The sequence below is a fragment of the Vigna radiata genome, chromosome 8, assembly GCF_000741045.1.
Source record: "Vigna radiata var. radiata cultivar VC1973A chromosome 8, Vradiata_ver6, whole genome shotgun sequence".
NCBI classification, from domain to species: domain Eukaryota; kingdom Viridiplantae; phylum Streptophyta; class Magnoliopsida; order Fabales; family Fabaceae; genus Vigna; species Vigna radiata.
Window position 1 is genome coordinate 6,863,422 of NC_028358.1, and position 19,531 is coordinate 6,882,952.

The following is a 19,531-nucleotide window of genomic DNA, read 5'->3' on the forward strand; positions in this document are numbered from 1 at the left end:
ACTCGATTATTTTAATATTTGAAGGTTTTAGTATAAATAGTTTTGTTATAAAGTGAGTTTCATTACTTTAAAACACACCATCTCTTTAGAAACAACTTTTCTAAAATTATCTAACTTGATAGAAGTTCTCCCTCTCTGTTAATCTGTTTGAAGATTTAAGATTGTTGGAGTGATTCTTACAGCGAGCTCTTCAAGTTAGACCGATCAGTTTCTCTATTAGTTTTCTACCCCTTTTCTCTCAGTCCAATCTGTTTTGTCTTTGTATGCGGTCTTTCTTTTGGTTGCATGTGTCGTTTATGTCACCAATATGAGTTTCTGCTAATCAATTATCATAATGGCATTTTTTTTTATTGTTCTGATGATGTTTTTATATGTAGATAGAGTATCATGTGGAGTTACATGCATTTTAGAGCCATTTGAGCTAGGCCACTGGTGAGGAAAGCTAATTGTAGTGTTTTTAAGCTGTAGATATCTTAAAATTTCTAATCGTATGAATGTACTATGAATTGCCTAAATGATTGAGTTGTGTGATGAATATGACCCGTTGAAATGAGACTAAGTTTCTAAACTTACTTAATTCAAGTTGTACAATGGAATTTAGGAATATTTCCAATCTTTCTCCCATTGTCTGAAGCACCCTTTTCTTCTTCAGAGTTTTCTTCCTTTTGTTTTCCTTCTCTCCATCTTGCTCCAAAATTGAACCGTTAATTTGTTGATCAGAGGCTGCATAGGCGATTCTAGCATCGTGGGCTTCGAAATCAACCGATCAATTTGGGTGTTCTTCATCAGGTAGGTTTTCCCCCAAATTCTTTCCGTGCCTTTTAAACCATGATCATGCATCAAATTCTGATTGCATGTAAAATGGTGCTTCTGCATTTCTTTTCTGGTTTCAATTAAGTTCTAAAACCTGTTCTCCATCATCAAAATGGTAACCTGTAGGTAGGTCTAGCATTTCTCGAATCACAAGAGAACTATTGGGGTTTTTCGCGATACTGTGCAGTGAAATTTTGAGGTAAGGGAAGTTGGGATTTTTTTCTATTTTGTTTATGAATTGAATTATATGAGCTGAGATTGTTGTCTGAAATTTGTGAAACAATGTATATGTGAAGTGATTTGGGAAAATTGTGTCATTTGAACCGAAATTGGGTGATGAGGGTGTATGAGATCATGTGCTGCTTGATTTCCCAATTATGATTCTGTAAATTGTGACTCGTGAATTGTATGGATATGATGATATGTTGAATTGGAATGAGTGAATGAGGTAAATTCGGTTATATAGGATCCTAGGTAGAAAACTAAATGAATTTAGGTGTTTTTAGGCTATGTTAGAGGAACTAGAGTGGTAAATTTTAGGATTTGATATTGTAAATGGTCTTGGTCAGTTTAGACCACTTAGTTAAGTCAAATATGACTTATTAGAAGTGTCAAGATGAANAAAAACAGTTTTCAATTAGTAAATCTAGAATTGAGCACCTAGGTTGATAAAATGAAGGAATTTGAGTGTAGATTGATGTTAAATCACTAGAGATTTGGTTTAGGAAGTGTTAGAGTTGATTATGCAAGTTAGATTCATCATATAGATCAAGTTTTGAGTGCTAGAAATTCACCAAAAGGCCTAAAACGAAACTTAGGGGTGTGAGTTCTGCAAATTCTGCAGAAAAATCTGCATAATTCACGCCTGGGCGCCCCTGAGGGGCGCTGGGCGCCCTTCAACTTGCTGTTTGTGGGGTTCCGGATGTCCGTTTTGAATGTTCTTTAGGTCGTTCTAGGGGTTTTTGACCCTTCCGGAGCCATTGGTGAGGGTTTCCAAGCTGTTTGAAATACTTAAGTATTGATAATAAAGATTATAATAAAGATTATAATGAAATTTGAGTTAATGAGTGATGATTCTGTGAAAGTATGGAATGCTTGAGTATGTATGAGTTGTTTTTATAACATAACTAAAGGATGATTGTGTAACATGATTAAGAGTATGAGGTATTGCGTTGTGAAGTATAGTTTGAAAGCATATATGTTTAGAGTATGATTATTGGAAGTAATTCCATGATCCTCAAGGGAGGTTACATGGTGGTGCCCTGTAGTTGTTGTGATTGACCGTATGAATGGCCGGAGTTCCTGATGGGGTTTATCCTAACATTCTAATGATCATCCAAGCTCAAGTAGAGAGTGATGAGTCATGTGGTGAGAATAGTAGGAGGTCCTAGGATAGGTGCTTCTTGGAAGGCCTATACCGCTGTAAAGGGCTTACATTTGTGTGTGGTCGGGTGAAACCCCTCGGCAATGGCTTTGCAAAGCAGTAGGGCCACCACAAGTGCACAAACTCCTGGAACTCGACATTTCATACTAGTCTAGATGGTCAAATCACATGGTCGGTTATTGGTAACAGAACAATGTATTCGGTCTCAGTCTATGTTGTAATATTGTCCTTTGCATGCTATGTGTGATTGAAGACGAGTCTAATGAGTCATAACATGATAGAATAATTTATTTAATCACTGGTATGCACATGCATTTCTATTTTTAACTATTGTATGATGACTTACATGTTTTTTTTTAAAAACCTAGCTTACCCTTACTCTTGTGTGTGTTGTATGTGGTTGCCTTCTTCCTTGCGATGATCATCCAATCCTTTGGATGTGAGCAGAAGCTGATGATGTGCCCTGGAATAAGCATTTGAGACTGAAGAAGACCTAGTTCCTAGTGTATAGGATTACTCTTAGGTCTTTTCTATTATTTCGAGATACCCCTGATGTACTTAAAGTTTTAATTTTATAGCCTCTCTGGATGACTGTAAATATTATGACTTTAGGTACTTCCTTAAACTGCTTTACCATTTATAATGTTATGTCCTCATATATTATATTCAGTATATAATTTTTGGGATGTTACAGAGGTGAATAGTCATTCTTTTCCGCCATATAGACATCAGATCCCTCCACCCCCGATGTCTATATACGATTATAGATGTCGACCACCCTGTAACCGACGTCTATAAGTTCAATTAGACATTGGTGCCCCTAGTAACCGACATCTATATGCCCTGCGAATATTAACTTTTAAATTATAAAGACGTCATATTAGTGAGGGCCCCGACGTCTATACTAATATAGGCGTCGGTCCAGGCCAGCACCCGAGGTCTATAGGCTCTTATATTGGAAAACGTGAACCTGCGAGCAGTTACGCTCACTAGTCATTGTCTTCCTCCTCGCGTTTTCTCTCTTCGGCATTGCATTTCTAGGTGCGTTTTCTCTCTTTTGGACCGTTTAAATTTAATTTTACTCCGATTAAATTAGTCTTTGATGAAATATCTTCCATTTGAACAGATTAAAATTCGTTTTCATTGCGTTTTGGTACAGTTTGTGGCGAGTTCTTGGGTGACGTTTTTGACCCTTTTTTGCCTAGGTTTTTGGTCGTGCAATCCTCTATTTCCGTCCATTGCTTTCTTAATCTGCTAAAAAGGTTAGCTTCTTTGTTGAAACATTTTATTGTATGCGTGTTATTGTCTTTTGTGTATGCATGTTATATTGGCTTTTGCGTTTGCATGTTTTTGGCTTTTAAGTATGCATGTGTTATTGGCTTTTGAATATGCATGTGATAAAGTTTAGTTGTGTTATTATAATTGGCATGTTAGATTATAAGTATCAAATCATTGAGTGAAACTTAGTTCCTGTTTGAAATTTAACACAAACAATTAATCTTTTCAACTTGTAGAGGTGTTACAAGGAAGCCGACAGGAACTAGGGCGGACCATTTCTTAGTCGGTCGACCGCTACTTTTACTCGGGCCACCACTACTTTTAGTCAGGCCACCGCTACTTTCCGTTTTCCGTTTTGACAGATGCCAGTATCATCATCTTGTACGGTTGATAACGGTTGATTTAACGTGTTTGTGTGTGTATATTTTGAGAACAAATCAACTCCTTCATAGCTTTTACCTTGTTTTATCCTCACGTTTAGTGTGTTTTATAGTTTTCTTGTGTTTTATTTAGTATATATTTGTTTTTACCTCTAATCTCTATGTTTGAGTGTGTGAAATAAATGAATAGGAAGTCATTCTAGTGGAGGAAAACAAGCAAAAACTCAAGGGAACATGTTTTGGGACAATAAAAGATCAATTTGAAGCAAATACCCATGTTGGACGCCTTTGGAATCGCGCAAGAGCTTGAATTTTAGAATGCTGTCAAAGCTGTCACGCCCGGGCGCCCCCAAAAGGGCGCGCGAGCGCCACAGAATGGCGCCCGGGCGCCCCAAAAGGGCGCTGGGCGCGACTTTCCGCTAATGTGTCAAAATGGGTTATTTAAACATGGGTCTCGCGATTTTTGGGGCATTCTTCTCCTCCTACACTTCATTCTTCACCTAGAGAGATTGGGAGAGGCCCTTGGAGGCTATTTGGGGTGTTGGGAAGCTCTCCCACTCCTCCTTGGGTCTTCAAGCTTCATCAATNGTGATTTTGCCCCTTTTGGGTTGAGGAAGAANATGGGTCACAAATTGGAGATAGAGATGCGAAGGGGAGGCGCAAATGGAGCATGGAGCAGCTGCCAAGAACCTTGGGAAAGGCTTTGCATCTTCTCGTTGGTTCCAATTTCTTCCCTATCTCTTCAATTTGTAGAACCCTAAGTTCTCCACCATGGAGGGCTTTTCCTATTTGTTGATATTAGTTGTAAAACATGGAATTCTTATGTATTTTGTGATGTTAATGATATATGTTTTTCCATTTTAATGTTAGTATTTGATTTCTATACTTAATGCTTGTTGTGGCTTGATCACCCATGGCTTGAATTGTAGTTCTTGATGTATTGAAAAATATGACTTGAACTTAGAACTGAAATTGAACACCTAATTGATGGAATTGAGTTGTTTGTAAATGCATGAGAATGAAGTGGATGAACTCTAGTCTTGACAAATTGTAAATACACTATGTTAAATTTCTTGCACACCAACTGTTTGATAAAATACCAAAAAGAGTTTGTTGTGTTTTTTTGTGCACTTTGATGTCTAATTGAGTTAAAAAAGGAAGAGTTGTCATGTGTTACACAAGTCCCTTGGGAGAGAACGATATTTATCACTTGCTACGCTGCGACCGGTGCACTTGCCGTTGGTTTTGCATCCAACAACGGTCTCCGATGATTGTAAGGTTAGAAGGCCATATACATCTGAATGAGAAAAACACATAAGATAGAGGGGCAACAAAAGTTGCAAAGGTACGAGTTAGTAGTCAAGTTACTACGTAGCAAATAAGAGGGTAATGACTTATTTCACAAACTTCAGACCACAAAAATTCTTGCTTTGCTCCATTCTAGCAAATAAGAAGATCTCAACTCATCTCATCAATTAGAAAAACAACTGACCCACCACACAATAAGAAAAAAATAGAAGAAATATACAAAACATGAGCCATCACTGGCCTCTTAGTAGTACTCACCCTCACACAAGAAGAAGTGTGAAGGAAGAAAGTCCACCACCAAATAATAAAAGTCGTGAACCATTTTGGTTGGAGTAAATGTTGAACAATGTAGGGGCTCGTGATACTCATGGAGGAAAAGTATCAACTATGACTAAGTAAACTGAGACAAATAGAAGGGCTTTTACGTAGGAAAAAAATTGAAATACTTAGACTATAGCCAATGGAAACAATACCAAAATAAAATCAATTAAAAAAACCAGGTTAAAAGATGAATGAGAAAAATAACAGAGCAGGGTTGAAAAAGGCCTGAGAATTAAACTGTAAAATAATTCTAGAGTGCTTGATTGATCCCTTTTATAATCTTCTATTTATAAAAATAAATTGATACAAGAGTACATGATAATTAGGGTAACCTTAGACACAATATAATCATGATAATTAGAGTAACCCTAGATACAATGTAATCATGATAAATAAGGTAACCCTAGATACAATATAATCATGATAATTAGAGTAACCCTAGACACAATATAATCATGATAAATATTTCTATGTGGACATAAAGCATTATGTGGAGTTAGATGTGTTTTAGAGCCATTTGAGCTAGGTCACAAGTTAGGGAAGCTAATTGCACTATTTTTAAGCTCTAGATATGTTAAAATTGCTAATTATATGATTGTACTATAAATTGCCTAAATGATTGAGTTGTGTGATGAATACGACCTATTTAAATGAGATTAAGTTTATAAATTTACTTAATTCAACTTGTAGACGGAATTTGGAAATATTGTCTAAATGGTATAGCAAAGTGATGAATTGAGTTTGTGAATGTTGTGTAATTCAAATTTGGTGACTCTGTATGTGGTATTGGCGGAATTGACAGGGTTGAAATAATATAAATTTGTATAATTATGTTCTACAAAATTATGCAGACTTGTTGTGGTGAGGAACTGTGTCGTTGGTGAGGCCAAGGCTAGAGAATCACTAACTTGATAGTCGCTAGGCGAGGATATTCTCGCTAAGCGACTTTAAAGTCAAAGAGTTCATTGACTTTGTGGTTGTTGAGCGTGACAACTTTTTGTTGGAAGAATTATGAGTGATTTAATCTCTGAGTTTCAGTGCTTGTGTCACTAGTCGAGTGGGCCTTCAAGCACTACTCGTTATGCAAGTGGGTGATCTCGTTAAGCGAAATTAATAGAATTATTCAATCTTCTATGTTCATTGTTTTGTATATTTAATGTAATCTTATAAGTTGTTAAAGAATTATATGTATGTGATATGTATGAGGATGGTTGGTACTCGTCCAAAAAAGGATTAGGATTTGGTTTCATTATTTTATGTATTGATATGAGAGTCCATATATTAGAGGTTATCCTGACACTATAATAACCATTTAGACTCAGGTATAGTAGAATTGAGTATGTGGTATGTGGTAAGATGAAACTCATTGGCTATCACAACTGCAAGACCTCACAAGATTCAACATAAAGGCTTGTATCATCTGGATAATGGAATTTTTGTAGCATTGTCTTGTGAATTGTTTGTATTGACGAATGATTGATAAAATTTTATAACTTGAATTATATGTTCTATGTAGGATACTCTTTTTATAAATTAATTTACCTCTCTTGTTTGTTTGTATGTCATGTGTTATATTCTTCTTTTTGCAATGATTACCTTATTAGTGTGAATATAAAAGAAGATGTAGGTGTAGAGACACCTCTTATGGTTCAGGAGTTAGTTATTTGGACGATTAAACAATATTAGATCTTATTAGATATAATCTTATAGTGACTTCAGAATATAAATATATATAGGTAATATTATTATAGTCCTATCTTGTAAGAGTGTATTAATTTACTATATACATACGATTATTTGCTTTTTAGATTTATAATAAAATATTAGGTTAGTAGTGTGTCACGCTGTAATGTTAGAAACTCTCTTTCTCTCCACAACAATCACCACCTCCGCTTCTTTTTATCCTCTGTCAGTAATGACGCCATCAATTCTTTTTTCCCTCCCTCTGTCACCAAACCTCCTTTTTCTTCCTTCCATCGAAAAAAGTGTCGCTACATCGACGTCCCGCCAGAAAAAGTGCCGCTACATTGGCGGCACAAGACATTCTTCATGCACCGCTTTCTTACTATAAAAACAATCATTTATGTTTGATTTATATGGTCAAATTTATTGTTTCACCAAATCAAATACAAAATGACACCAAAAAACAATGAAACATTCACATGTGGTTAGAACTAGAAAAAGAATACCAAAAAAGCAACCAAGATGAAGTTGGACAAATATTATATTTAATTAGAAAAACACAAGCACTTCCCCCTTTTTGTGCGTAAAACAAACCTATAAAATTAATATATAAATCAACACCAAATTTCGTGACTAAATAATATATGTTTTTTTTCACCTTTTTTACTTTATTTTATTTTATGTCTTTTTATCATGTTAATTTTGTTTTATTATTTTATTTCGTTTTATATTTTTTATTTTATTTTTTTATTTTTTATGATTAGTTTTCCTTTTAATTTTATTTTATTTTATTCTTTTTCACGTTAGTTTCTTTTTGTTGTTTAATTTTGTTTTTATCTTTTTATGTTAAACGTTAAAAAAACAACAATAAAACAAAAAAATCTAAAAAAACAAAAAAGAAAAAAAAAATCACAAAAGTTAACTATGCGTTTTTGCACGCTATCTCCTCCTTTTGGGGTGCAAATATTTTGCTCAGCCATGCACACAGACCTACATTCTTTGGCTGATTACTAGAAGTGGAAATTTCGTCTCTGGTAATGAGAGCAAGTAACAGGTGGCTCGATTGCAGAGTAAAATTGTAGGAATGGCTGGAGCAGGAAGCAATGGAGTGTCAAGAGGCTGCGCTGCCCTCTGAGTTCTCACGCAAGGTTTAATAGACTGAAAAGAAATCAGGGGATTAAAAAAGAAACAATCCATCGTTCATTCAGACTATGCAACTCTCGTTATTCCCTCTCTACTGACTCTCCCCTTTGGCTTTAGCTCACCCGTGACCACCCCAACGACATCTTCACCTCTACCAGATCCATGATTCCTTAACAAAGAAGGAACACCTCACCAACACAGCTTGAACATTGGAGACTCACTACCAACACCGAACGTCACAGCTTGGGAGAGAGCTCTTGACTCTTGAACCTCCAACAACAGCTTCATTCATTGATAGGTTCTTTTAATCAAGAACCTATGAAAAACACTCGAAACACAACACAGAACAATTCCTCTGAATTGTACAGCCTCCTTTTATTGCAAAAGAATCAAGAAAGTGGTGAATACAAGGTACTCAAATAGCTTAACCTCTCCCAAAAGAACTCCAAGAGTTCCCGCACAACAGTAAGACTCCAAAACTAACTACTCCCAAAGCACCCCAACCCCTTTTATACAGACTTCTTCCTAACTACAAGTAGTTTCCTAACATTACTCCCCTCTCCTTTAACAACCTTATCCTCAAGGTTGAACCCAGTATATTAATCCTGGATAGTCACCAGTATATAACTCCAATCCTCCCATACCCAAATGGTTGTTCCAAACGAATTCCAATGAAAAACAAACTCAACATGCTAGCAAGCAAATGCATAATTCCAGCATATAACCCCATGCAAGTGTCCAGTCTCCACCCTTGATGCCCGTTCCCAGCACTTTCCCACCCAAGGGCTCCCATCTCAGTCAATGAAAGCAACGAGTTCTCCTGCATAGCTTCAAAAGAGAACCAGTTCTCCTGCATAGGTTCGAAAGAGAATCTTCCAAGGAACTTAGCCACGCAGCCACATTGGGGACCGAAGTTATTTTTGACACAATTGTTGAGGTCCATGGAAATAACAAAAAACAACAGTATTAGCAACCACCACATAGGAACCAACCATGATGTCCAATGGGTATCAACTTCGTGAATATTCGAAGACTCATGCGCAATGTAGTTTTCCTCTGTTGAGTTGTTCTTGGGTCTCCCACCGCCAGTCTCAAGATATCTTCTAGCCATACTTCTTTTTTTCTCTATCAAACCCAATTTCCAAGTCTTGAATTTTTTTTCTGTAAACATGCTTTATATTAGGAAGTGGGGGTAAGTTTTCTCTCTCCCGAAACCCAAGATAATGGGTCTGCAACACTGATCATAATTCCACTTTCTGTTTCGTTGTCAAATCTCCCCTCCACTCACCACATTCCTCCTGCTCCACTTTGCCCCAATCCCAAACAAGTACCCATGACTCAACCTCCACTAACTTCAACAATGCCTTGGGTTCCTCCAACTGGCGGGAAAGTGTTGGATCCTCCTTTATTGTTACCTTCTTACCCTTCAACATATATTCCATGAACATTTCCCCTCAATTAATCATGACCTTCCCAAGCTTCGCTAGCCATGCAATTCCCAAGATTACATCTACTCCCGCAAGCTCAAAAACATACAGTTCTTCCTCCATTGTGGCGTCTCCCAAATGTATTCGAATTTTCTCGCATCGTCCGCTCATCACCATTTTATGTCCATCACCGAGGCTCATTGTATACGACGGTGTGACAACCACTAGCAGCTCCAATTCCTCTACCACTTTTTGAATAATGAAGTCGTGGCTATCGATGAGGACCACCACTCGACTTTCCCCAATTAATCCTGTCAATTTAATGGTTTTGGGAGGCGTCAGCCCTTCCGCCGACCACACCAACAATTCCATGGGTTTCGTCTCCTGTTCTTCCCCGTCGCCTACGTCATCTTCCTCATCTTCCATCAGAAGCTTCACGCGTAAACTCCATCTTTTCAGAAATTTTGGGTAAGGTACCATTCAGTTTCTGTTGTCCAGACCGTTCGGTCTGAGACTGGCCTTTGAGCCATTCATACCGTTCGGTCTTCCAATACCGTTCGGTCTTCCAATACCGTTCGGTCTTGCTCTACTCTCTACCAACAGCTGCTCATCCGCCACCTTCTTCGTTCGGTCCTCCAAAATCTTGGGGTCTTGTACAAACTCATCCACCGCACGCTTCCATTTGAATATCGTCGATCACTCATTGATTGTTTTGAACCTTATTACCATGGCTTCCTTCAAACCATCCCAAGAACGATTCTTGGCTTTCTCCTTCCAGACTCTGACCCAGAAACCCCCACTACCCTTCATGCTCATGCACGCGAGTCGCACTTTCTCCTCATCCGCTGCTCCTCGAAGTTCGAAAAATATCTCTGCGTGATGGATCCAGTTCAGGGGATCGATCCCCTCGAAGATGGGTAGCGTCACCTGTTTCCGCCACTGTTTCTGCCCCTCTGGTTGATTTCCGACCCCTCTTCCTCCGTCTTCCTCCTCTCCCCGCCTCTAATTCTTATTAACAGAGCTATCATCGAATTGCCTGTCGTGGTGGTTCGACTACGTCCCGAGAACCCTCATTATCTACTGCACGTCCCGTCGTATCGCAACGGTTTCAGCCTTAATCCCTTCTACCGTAATTTCAAGATTCTCCAACCTTCCCTCGGTGTTGCTCGTCATTTCCATCAACCCCCTTTCAGTCCGACAGGTCGGATCAAATGATAGGTTCTTTTAATCAAGAACCAATGAAAAACACTCGAAACACAACACAGAACAATTCCTTTGAATTGTACAGCCTCGTTTTATTGCAAAAGAATCAAGAAAGTGGTGAATACAAGGTACTCAGAGAGCTTAACCTCTCCCCAAAAAACTCCAAAAGTTCCCGCACAACAATAAGACTCTGAAACTAACTACTCCCACAGCACCCCAACCCCTTTTATACAGACTTCTTCCTAACTACAAGTAGTTTCCTAACATTCATCCTGTCACAACAATCATAGTAAGGGGGGCCCCGAGAGGTAAACGAGTAAACTTATTTCGTAATCGCTATTAGAATGTCTTTTTACTCTGCCGCTTATGTATGATTGTTGTGGAATATTACAAGTTGTTAGAATAATACCTTTGTATGCTTATGAATGGTTGTATTGAATATTCTGAGTGTTGTATGCATATCTTGGTCATCTTTCCCTATCCATTCTGTTTGACAATATACATGATTTGCTTTCACGTACTATTTGTCATTCGTGCTTCATAACAACAAAAACATGCCTTACCACAAACCTACAAACAGATACAAAACCCACATTATCCTTCATCAATCTTCGCTTATACCATGAAAACCCCTGTGACCATCCTGCTAGAGAAACGTCTAAGTAGATACATCATCTTCCCAACAAACCAAAACCCAAGTTTACTTCAGCTCTTCTTATTCCTCCATTCTCTTTCAACGCCTATAGCCCATATACATACCCCCATCAATCTTGAATTTTGCTACACGTCGTTTCCCTGCAAAGAAAAGGAACCGACCCAAACACCCTGAATCAGTCAGGGCAACTACAAACTAGATTATCAAAATATGCCCCCCCCGCCTCTGTCCATCTCCAATCATCAACAATAAAATTGAATCATTAGGATAGATGCTCAAGCACAATAAAAAAAAATAGAGTCGATACCTTCGTCTTCACCATAACCACTCCATTCACGCCTAACACCATCATCCTCAACCTCATCCTCAACTTGCACTGCAAAAAGTTACAAAAATAAGAATCAACCACTCAACACCAATCTCCATTTTAATTCAATCTACAAAGAAGCACACTCAAGAACAGAGAACCAACTTCATCTCCATTATTCTCCATAAACCCAACCAGTGCGTCATCTTCATTCCCCAACTCACACCGATTCACACAGTGTGTTCCTTTCACCATTCGATTGCGTCAATCGAAGCCAATAGCCCAACACTCCCTACACCATCAGAAAAACTCACACCCGGTCAAGAAGAGCTCGCGTTTCGGAGAGGAAGGAGATGCAGTGGTCGACAATGTGGTTGAACGGAGAACGGCGCTGGCGGCGCTGGAGAGAATGCATCTCCGGCAAGGACAGCGGCGACGTTGAACGGTGGAGCTGGCGACGGCTTGAGCGGCGGCACTGGCGATGGCTGGGGCAGCGGCACGGTGGCTGTTCGAGTGGTGGCTGAAGCGGCAACATCCTTGCGGTGGCGACCCGCGTCGCCGGCAGCACCTCCGATCGAGCTTTAACGACGTCACGACGGCTGGTCGAGGGAGAGGAAACGTGGATGGCGGAGGTGAAACCTGTAGGGTTTCTCGAAGGAGAAACTTAAATCTCTAGAACGTGCAATGTTGAAATGAGGTAGGGGAAACATAACCCCTAACCTTTCTGCTGAAGAGCCTTGGGCCTGATCCTTTAGGCTATTCTTAAAAGAAAAAAAAATAAAAATAAAAATAAAAAAGAAAAACCGAACCTCCCTTCCAGGCGCACCCCTTATTTCTCACTCTCGCACCCCCATCTCTTTGGGCTCAAGCCCATTCATTCAATAAAAAGAAAAAAAACTATGATGCACCAACTTTGTTCACATTTTCACCCCATTTCCACTTAGGCTTAGGCCTAGTCTGTCATTAAAATTAAATTGGTTTGCACACCCCTGTTTTTCATCCTCACCCGCTTTCCACTTGGGCTTTAGCCCAAAACTAAAGTTGGTTTAAACACCCCCTTTTCTTATTTAAGTACCTATGCACCCCTTTTTTTATTTACTTACTATTTTGTTGTTATTTATTTTATTTTATCTTTTTATTCTATTTTATGTTTTTTATTTTTATTTTCTCTTTTTATTATAAATATTGAAAATAAAAAAAATGTTTTAAAGGTTTAAGCACATGTGATCGTTCGCATCGTTCTTGTGCTAAAATCTTTTCTTCTTTTTTCTAAAAAAAAATAATCAAAAAACATTTGAAAGGTTTAGGCACGTATGTGATCGCTCACATCGTCCTCGTGCTGAGACATTTTCTTCTTTTATAAAAAATAAAAAAATAAAAAACATTTTAAAGGTTTAAGCGTGTGTGGGATTGTTTGCATCGTCCTCGTGCTGAGACCTTTTCTTTTTCTCACATAAAAATACGGAAAACATAAAACATCCATGATTTCAAACAAACAAACAATCTTTCAGCTAGAACTAAGTAGTCTTGATTTCTCATTTTGAGAATACGTAGGAGCAAGGTCAGTCCTTGTCGGGCACAAAAAAAATAAAAAAATTATTTTGTTTCTTTAGAGTTTTATTTTTAGGGATGATAAATCATTTTGAAAACCACATCTGATTCTCGTATTTGATTAAAGGTACTGCCTTCGGACATGCATTGTAGGGTGCTAATACCTTCCCTACACGTAACCGGGTGCTAATACCTTCCCTACACGTAACCGACTCCCGAGCCCAATCTTTGGTTTTCGTGGATTGTGCCTTATCATTTTATGTTTTTTCATTAGTTTTCCAGAATAAACTATGGTGATGACTCCGAAACTTTTTCTAAGTACGTTTCTTTTTTTATCCTCGTCCCGTCACGATTTCGGTTGTGACAAAATATATATATATATATATATATAATTAGAAAAATCGAAGACAAAAAAGAGAGAGAAACTTTACCACTCCAAATGGGACACAACTTTTCAAAGTAATTTCCTGCTTTGTCACTCTCACTCACATCTCTTTCCTTCACTCTCTCACTCTCACTTGCCGTCGGAACTCCATTTTCTGGCTCCATCCTTATCTGATTTTGGATATCTTGAGAAAACTTATTGATCAAGTACTTTCAACAATTATCATGAAGGTTTTAAAAAATGGGTAGAGGTGGGAAACTCCGATATGGTCAGACCTGAAATGTTGCAACCGATGGGACTTCCTAAAGATGTCCAAGTTATTGCGTAGGGTCTTTTCCTTGAAAGGTGAGAATAGCCATAGAAAAATATTTTTTGGCTCCTACGACGCTTCTGTATGCAAGTCTCATTGCTTTAAAAATGGTTGCCAAACAGAAATAATACCTCAAGTTATGAACGTTTTGTTTAGCAAAATTAGAACCTTTAAGCACTAGATTGATTTTTAATTGCATGTATCTTTTAGTTTGGGAACCCCCAAATCGCGAAATCCCTTTCCCTTTCGCGCGATCATGAGAACTTGCAGAAAACAAAAAAATCTCAAATTCATGAATCCTAAAATCATGTCTCTAACTTACAAAAACTAGAGAACACACTAAGTGAAGCAAAGAATGATTCAAAACACACTAGATGGACATGATCTGATACTAATGGTCATTAGGAGTTGTCTACGGGATTAATAATTGGTTAGAGAGGAATGACAAAACATTTTCACTTAAATTTCTAATTTCTAACATGGCAATACCTAAACTCAGAAAAAGAGTAAATATTTTGACAATGATTATTTGAGTAACTTTTTAAAAATAGTATCTGAAAAAAAAATTGAAGTTAAATCAAATGATTTTGTTATTATGCATAACATAATATATACTGTTCGAGAGATATTATATCTTGGAATGATAAAAAATTAATAGAAAAGATATTTTAAGTATTAATATGTAAGATAAATTACAAAATTTTAAAAATTAAAGTATACGGCCTCTTAGCACCATGAAGAGTGTTTACCCAAAAATAACTTTTCCTTTAGTTTCAATAGTGTTTCCACAATTTTAGACACTCATTATATATATATATATATATATATATATATATATATATATATCCATATTAAATCTACATAAAAATAAATGAAAAAGATATCATAAAGAAAGAAATTAAAATAAAAGGATCAGCAAAACATGTCTGCAGTTTTAACTTTGACTACACAAGTTACCACCTATGAGAAAGATGCAGACCCATTAGTTATAAATACATTACATGCATAGATGGTTATCATGCTAAAGAGTTCTTAATACAATAAAAAAACTCCACAGGTGTTTGACTAAAACGTTAACCCTCTTAAAGTCAGGAACTTTTCTTGTATCTCAGCTACAAGTCGGACATTGTTGGCTTTCTTCAGATCCCATTTTGATTTCTGGGATATTCCACACTGAATCTCATGAACCAGGCTTGAAATCGAGTTGGTAATGTTTGATAGCTCAGAACTGATCTTATGTTTATCCTTCTCCATGGTTTCAAGGACACTAGATATCCTGTTTCGTTTTGCTTCAAGTTGTCGAATTTGATCATCAATTTCTGTTATAGATAAAGCACTTATGTCCATTTCAGCCTCTCTCGACGAGAGCTTTTCCTTCAAATCGTTGTACTTTTTTTTGAGACTGGGAATTTTGAGTTTCTTTGTCATTAGCTCAGCCATGAGTTTGTCTACCTCTTCAATGCTTCCCTTGGCCTCAAGGAAGGCCTCCCCAGCTAAGGGAACTTGTTCCACCAATTTTAACTTGAAGAGTTGATCAACGGTGAGATTGGGATCTTCACGAATTTGCAATGCAAGTGTTGCAACTTCTGCAACATCATTGCTTGAGACCAATGAAGGGAAATCTAGAGCAAGAAGGGAAGAGAGCTTCTTCTTGCAAGACTCTATAAATTCAATATCTGCATTAGTAAGGTGACCCGATGACGTCGTTTCAGTAAGAGGTATGTCAAGCATGTCCTCTAAGTTATCAAGATAAATATCGAAATTTTCAACTTGTAGTGGTGTTATAAGGGAGCCAACAGGAACTAGGGCGGACAGTTTTTTAGTCGGCCGACCACTACTTTTAGTCAGGCCACTACTACTTTTAGTCAGGCCAACGCTGCTTTCCATTTTCCGTTTTGACTTTCTCAGGGTGCCAGTATAATCATGTTGTACTGTCTCCAGTGATTGTAAGGTTAGAAGGCCTTATACATAGAAAAAACACATAAGATGGAGGGCAACAAAAGTTGCAAAGGTACTAATTAGAAGTCAAAGTTACTAAATAACAAATAAACAGAACATGGTTGAAAAAGAAAATTGTAAAACTGTTTTGAGCTAACCTTTTGTGGGGGTTTGTTCAGCTGAGGGAATCGCCCAGGTAAACAAAGCAAAGAATGCTTCAGTTTTCATATTAGGAAAATTTGATTGAAGATATCTACCAACAGCAGCCTTGCTTGAAAACTCTAGCCTGCGAGAACCCTTTTGAAGAGATGCTGGAGGGATAAGGAATCTGTCCGTAAAAAATCCACCCTTGGAACACCTTGCCTTCACTTTCCAACCCCATACATCACCAGCATTAGGCCACCCTTCAGGTGCATATGGCAAACCTACACCAGAAGAGTAAGATGGCACAGGTTGAAGATCAGAGGTTTTATCCTTTGTCACATCCTTATAAGCATTGTTGCCAATTGCAGAGTCATTCTTCAAGAATTCTTTTTCATCCTTAAAACTGCAATAACAAAAGACAATGTCAACTGCTCAAGAGTCCATACAAACACACAACTGCTTACTTTTTCCTGTATATTAGAACGTTATAAATGTTTATGTACTGCCTGTAGAATAACGAAATTCCCTACAACTTAACCTTACTACTGAAGTACTCCATTGTGCAAATGTAAGTCAACTAGTGTGAAGATGATCACAAAACTATTGTGCAAATATAAGTTACAAAGATTGTAAGGGTAAAACCTTCATTGAATCTTCACATAACACACAACTTGACATGAACAACCCAATTACTGTCAACAATTGAGAAATCAACAAGGAAAACAACAAATAATCAATAACTAGGAAGAAATTTGACTGAAATTTAGTTTATTTGAGGTTTTGCTTGAATAAACTTCACAAGTTTGTGCATAAATTAGAAATCATCTTTTACTAAAACATGTCAATTAATTAACTTATACATAAAATAATTTATAGAAACATGCTTATGTTTTTTTCTTCTTAATCATTTCACCTAAAAATACTTAGGAAACCAAACAAACTGTTAATTTGAGTAAGTTTGAATTCGAAAGTAGAAGAGTTTTTGAGAATTTTCAGTAAAGATCTCTTGACTTCTCTAATTTGCATGCAGCTACTTGGGATCTCTTATATTAGCTTTTCTTTTCTTTTCTTTCTAAAAGCTGGTTTTAAGCTTTATAAAATGAATGTTTAACTTCATTCCAAAGTTAAAAGAAAAAAACATTTTCATTTTTCTACTTTTGGCTTGTTTGCACAAGTTTAACAGAAGTACTCCCAAGAGAGAAAAATAAGAAATGAAATGAATTTCTTAGAAAAGTTAAATTAAATCATGCAGATGCATGTTACAAAATAAAAATAAACATATCACATCTAATGCATTTTGTTTTTCTGATTTTCCTTCTTCCAGAAGTTTGTCTAAACCATACCATTTATTCTCTTCTCTAACAACTGCTTGTGATCTTAAGACATATATCCAAACATAACATAAAGAAAAAGCCATGCATGGCTTCTCTGATCAACCTACTTCATATTTCATAACTGCACACATTCTTTAGCAGTTAGAAAAACAAGAGCAAGCAACCCAAAATAAAAAAGATGATCTTTTTCCAAAGGATAATGAAAATAATGACAAATTAACAAGTGTGAGAGCAGAAAAGAGAAGAAGGGATGAAAAATAACCTTGCTGGGGTGACAGGTTCATCTGAGATATCCATGGATGAAAGAGAAAAAGGTGGCCAATTAATTCAGACAAATATGCAGAAATTGTAAAGGTCGGAACTAAGGGAATTGGAGGGCACACATCGGAACATGAAAGGGAAAAATACCCTCAAACAGTCGCCGTCGCCGGAGACAGTGTCAGGGAGTTTGAAGAGAAACCATTTGGGAGATGAAAAGAGATTCTTCAGTAATCAATGTTCATGTAGAAAAGGGAGTAAGAGCATCTCGAGGTTTTAAATATATTTAATTATATAATTAAATTATAAAAATAAAACAAGAGTAAGAGAAATTATAAAAATATGATTTTTATTAGATTTCATTATTGAAATAAATTTATTAGAACATCTTAAATTGTATACCATCTAATATAAAACTTTACTACAAGATGCTCTAAAATACTATAAATTAATTAATGCTCAACTCTTATCTTATTTTTGGTTTCTAGTGCAAACAAAATTATCTTATTTTTTGTTTTTTCTGGGTAAACAAAATTTGACTTAGACTTATTCCTCTGAAGTATTATTGCTTTTTCACTGCATATTTCTAGTGTGAGTTTTTATTATTAGACAGTGTGAGAAAGGTAAACTCAACATAATATATAAACATGAATAGAAAAAAACATTCATATAATATTCAGGTCTATTGGTAGGTGAATTTCTCTGATCTATGATATATGATTTTTAATTATTAGTTTATTTTCTATTATACAACTTTATTATTATAATTCTATAAAAAAAACCCTTATAGTTATTAAAAAAATCATTTAAATTATTTGAAATTTATTTTCTCCTCCTTTCTTGAAAAAATAATAATAGTTTACAATTTTTTTTCTCAACTATGGAAAATAAATATTAATAAGTAAATTGTCAAAAACTATTATTTATATATTTAGAAGACTCTTAATAAAACAGATTTATAAAACTTAAGTTTAAAGGTTTATCAAGATACACAATTTAAACGTATTATAAAAAAATGAAATTTTGTTTTATACTTGTTAATTTCAATTTTTAGGGTTTTCTAAATTTAGATTTTTTATCCATCTTATTTATATACTGAATATATCAATATACTTTTATATCATAAACTTAGAGAAAGTTATATATTTTTAAAGGAAATTAAGATTACTTTTTTGTTAATTTATAAAACTTAAGTTTAAAGGTTTATTTCAATTTGGTTTGCTTTTGGGTTTCTTATGGTTTAATTTAGTTTCAGTTGATTTTGAAGTATCAAAAGTTTAAATTAAATTAAATTAAACTATTCTGTTTTCAAAAAGGATATCTTAGTCAATAAAAAAAAGCAGATTTCAGTTTTTGGATTGTTTCTGTTCAAAACAACTGGAGCTATTATTTCAAACTCAAAGAATAGTTTAAGTAGATAGCCCAAAAAAGTGATAAGTATCAAATGTTAATATATCTTTAATCCTAATTTTTATTTATATTTGAACACTTACCATTCTTTTATAGTATGATTTTAGTTGCCTTTATTTAAATTTAATTTTTATTAATTTTATTATGATTTTTGTAATTCTTTTATTTATTTTTCATGAAAGAAGAATTATTCGCTCTCAAATAAAGCTAAATTGCTTGAAAAGAATTTACTCACTCAAATAACCTAAGTGAGTGTTATTTAATTATTTATTATTATTATTATTATTATTATTATTATT

The 19,531-nt window shown here is 35.9% G+C and overlaps 2 protein-coding genes across 3 annotated transcripts; both read right to left on the bottom strand.

Annotated features, from left to right (window-relative positions):
* Nucleotides 1-7,987: 7,987 nt before the first annotated feature.
* LOC106771350 (RHOMBOID-like protein 2) lies at nt 7,988-13,075 on the bottom strand. 2 transcript variants are annotated; one of them, XM_022784987.1, is made up of 3 exons: nt 12,068-13,067; nt 11,903-11,971; nt 7,988-8,325 (listed from the first exon to the last, which is right to left on the bottom strand). In XM_022784987.1, the coding sequence occupies exons 1-3, from the start codon at nt 12,155-12,157 to the stop codon at nt 8,158-8,160; spliced, it is 327 nt and encodes a 108-aa protein (XP_022640708.1). In that variant the 5' UTR covers nt 12,158-13,067; the 3' UTR covers nt 7,988-8,157. The 2 variants fall into 2 exon arrangements, with proteins under 2 accessions (XP_022640708.1, XP_022640707.1); XM_022784986.1 differs by lacking the exon at nt 7,988-8,325 and adding an exon at nt 8,332-11,735 and having other exon boundaries at nt 12,068-13,075.
* Nucleotides 13,076-15,062: 1,987 nt separating this feature from the next.
* Nucleotides 15,063-18,063, bottom strand: LOC106771090. The gene is made up of 3 exons (XM_014656991.2): nt 17,827-18,063; nt 16,245-16,633; nt 15,063-16,109 (listed from the first exon to the last, which is right to left on the bottom strand). The coding sequence occupies exons 1-3, from the start codon at nt 17,859-17,861 to the stop codon at nt 15,214-15,216; spliced, it is 1,320 nt and encodes a 439-aa protein (XP_014512477.1). The 5' UTR covers nt 17,862-18,063; the 3' UTR covers nt 15,063-15,213.
* Between the last annotated feature and the right edge of the window lie 1,468 nt (nt 18,064-19,531).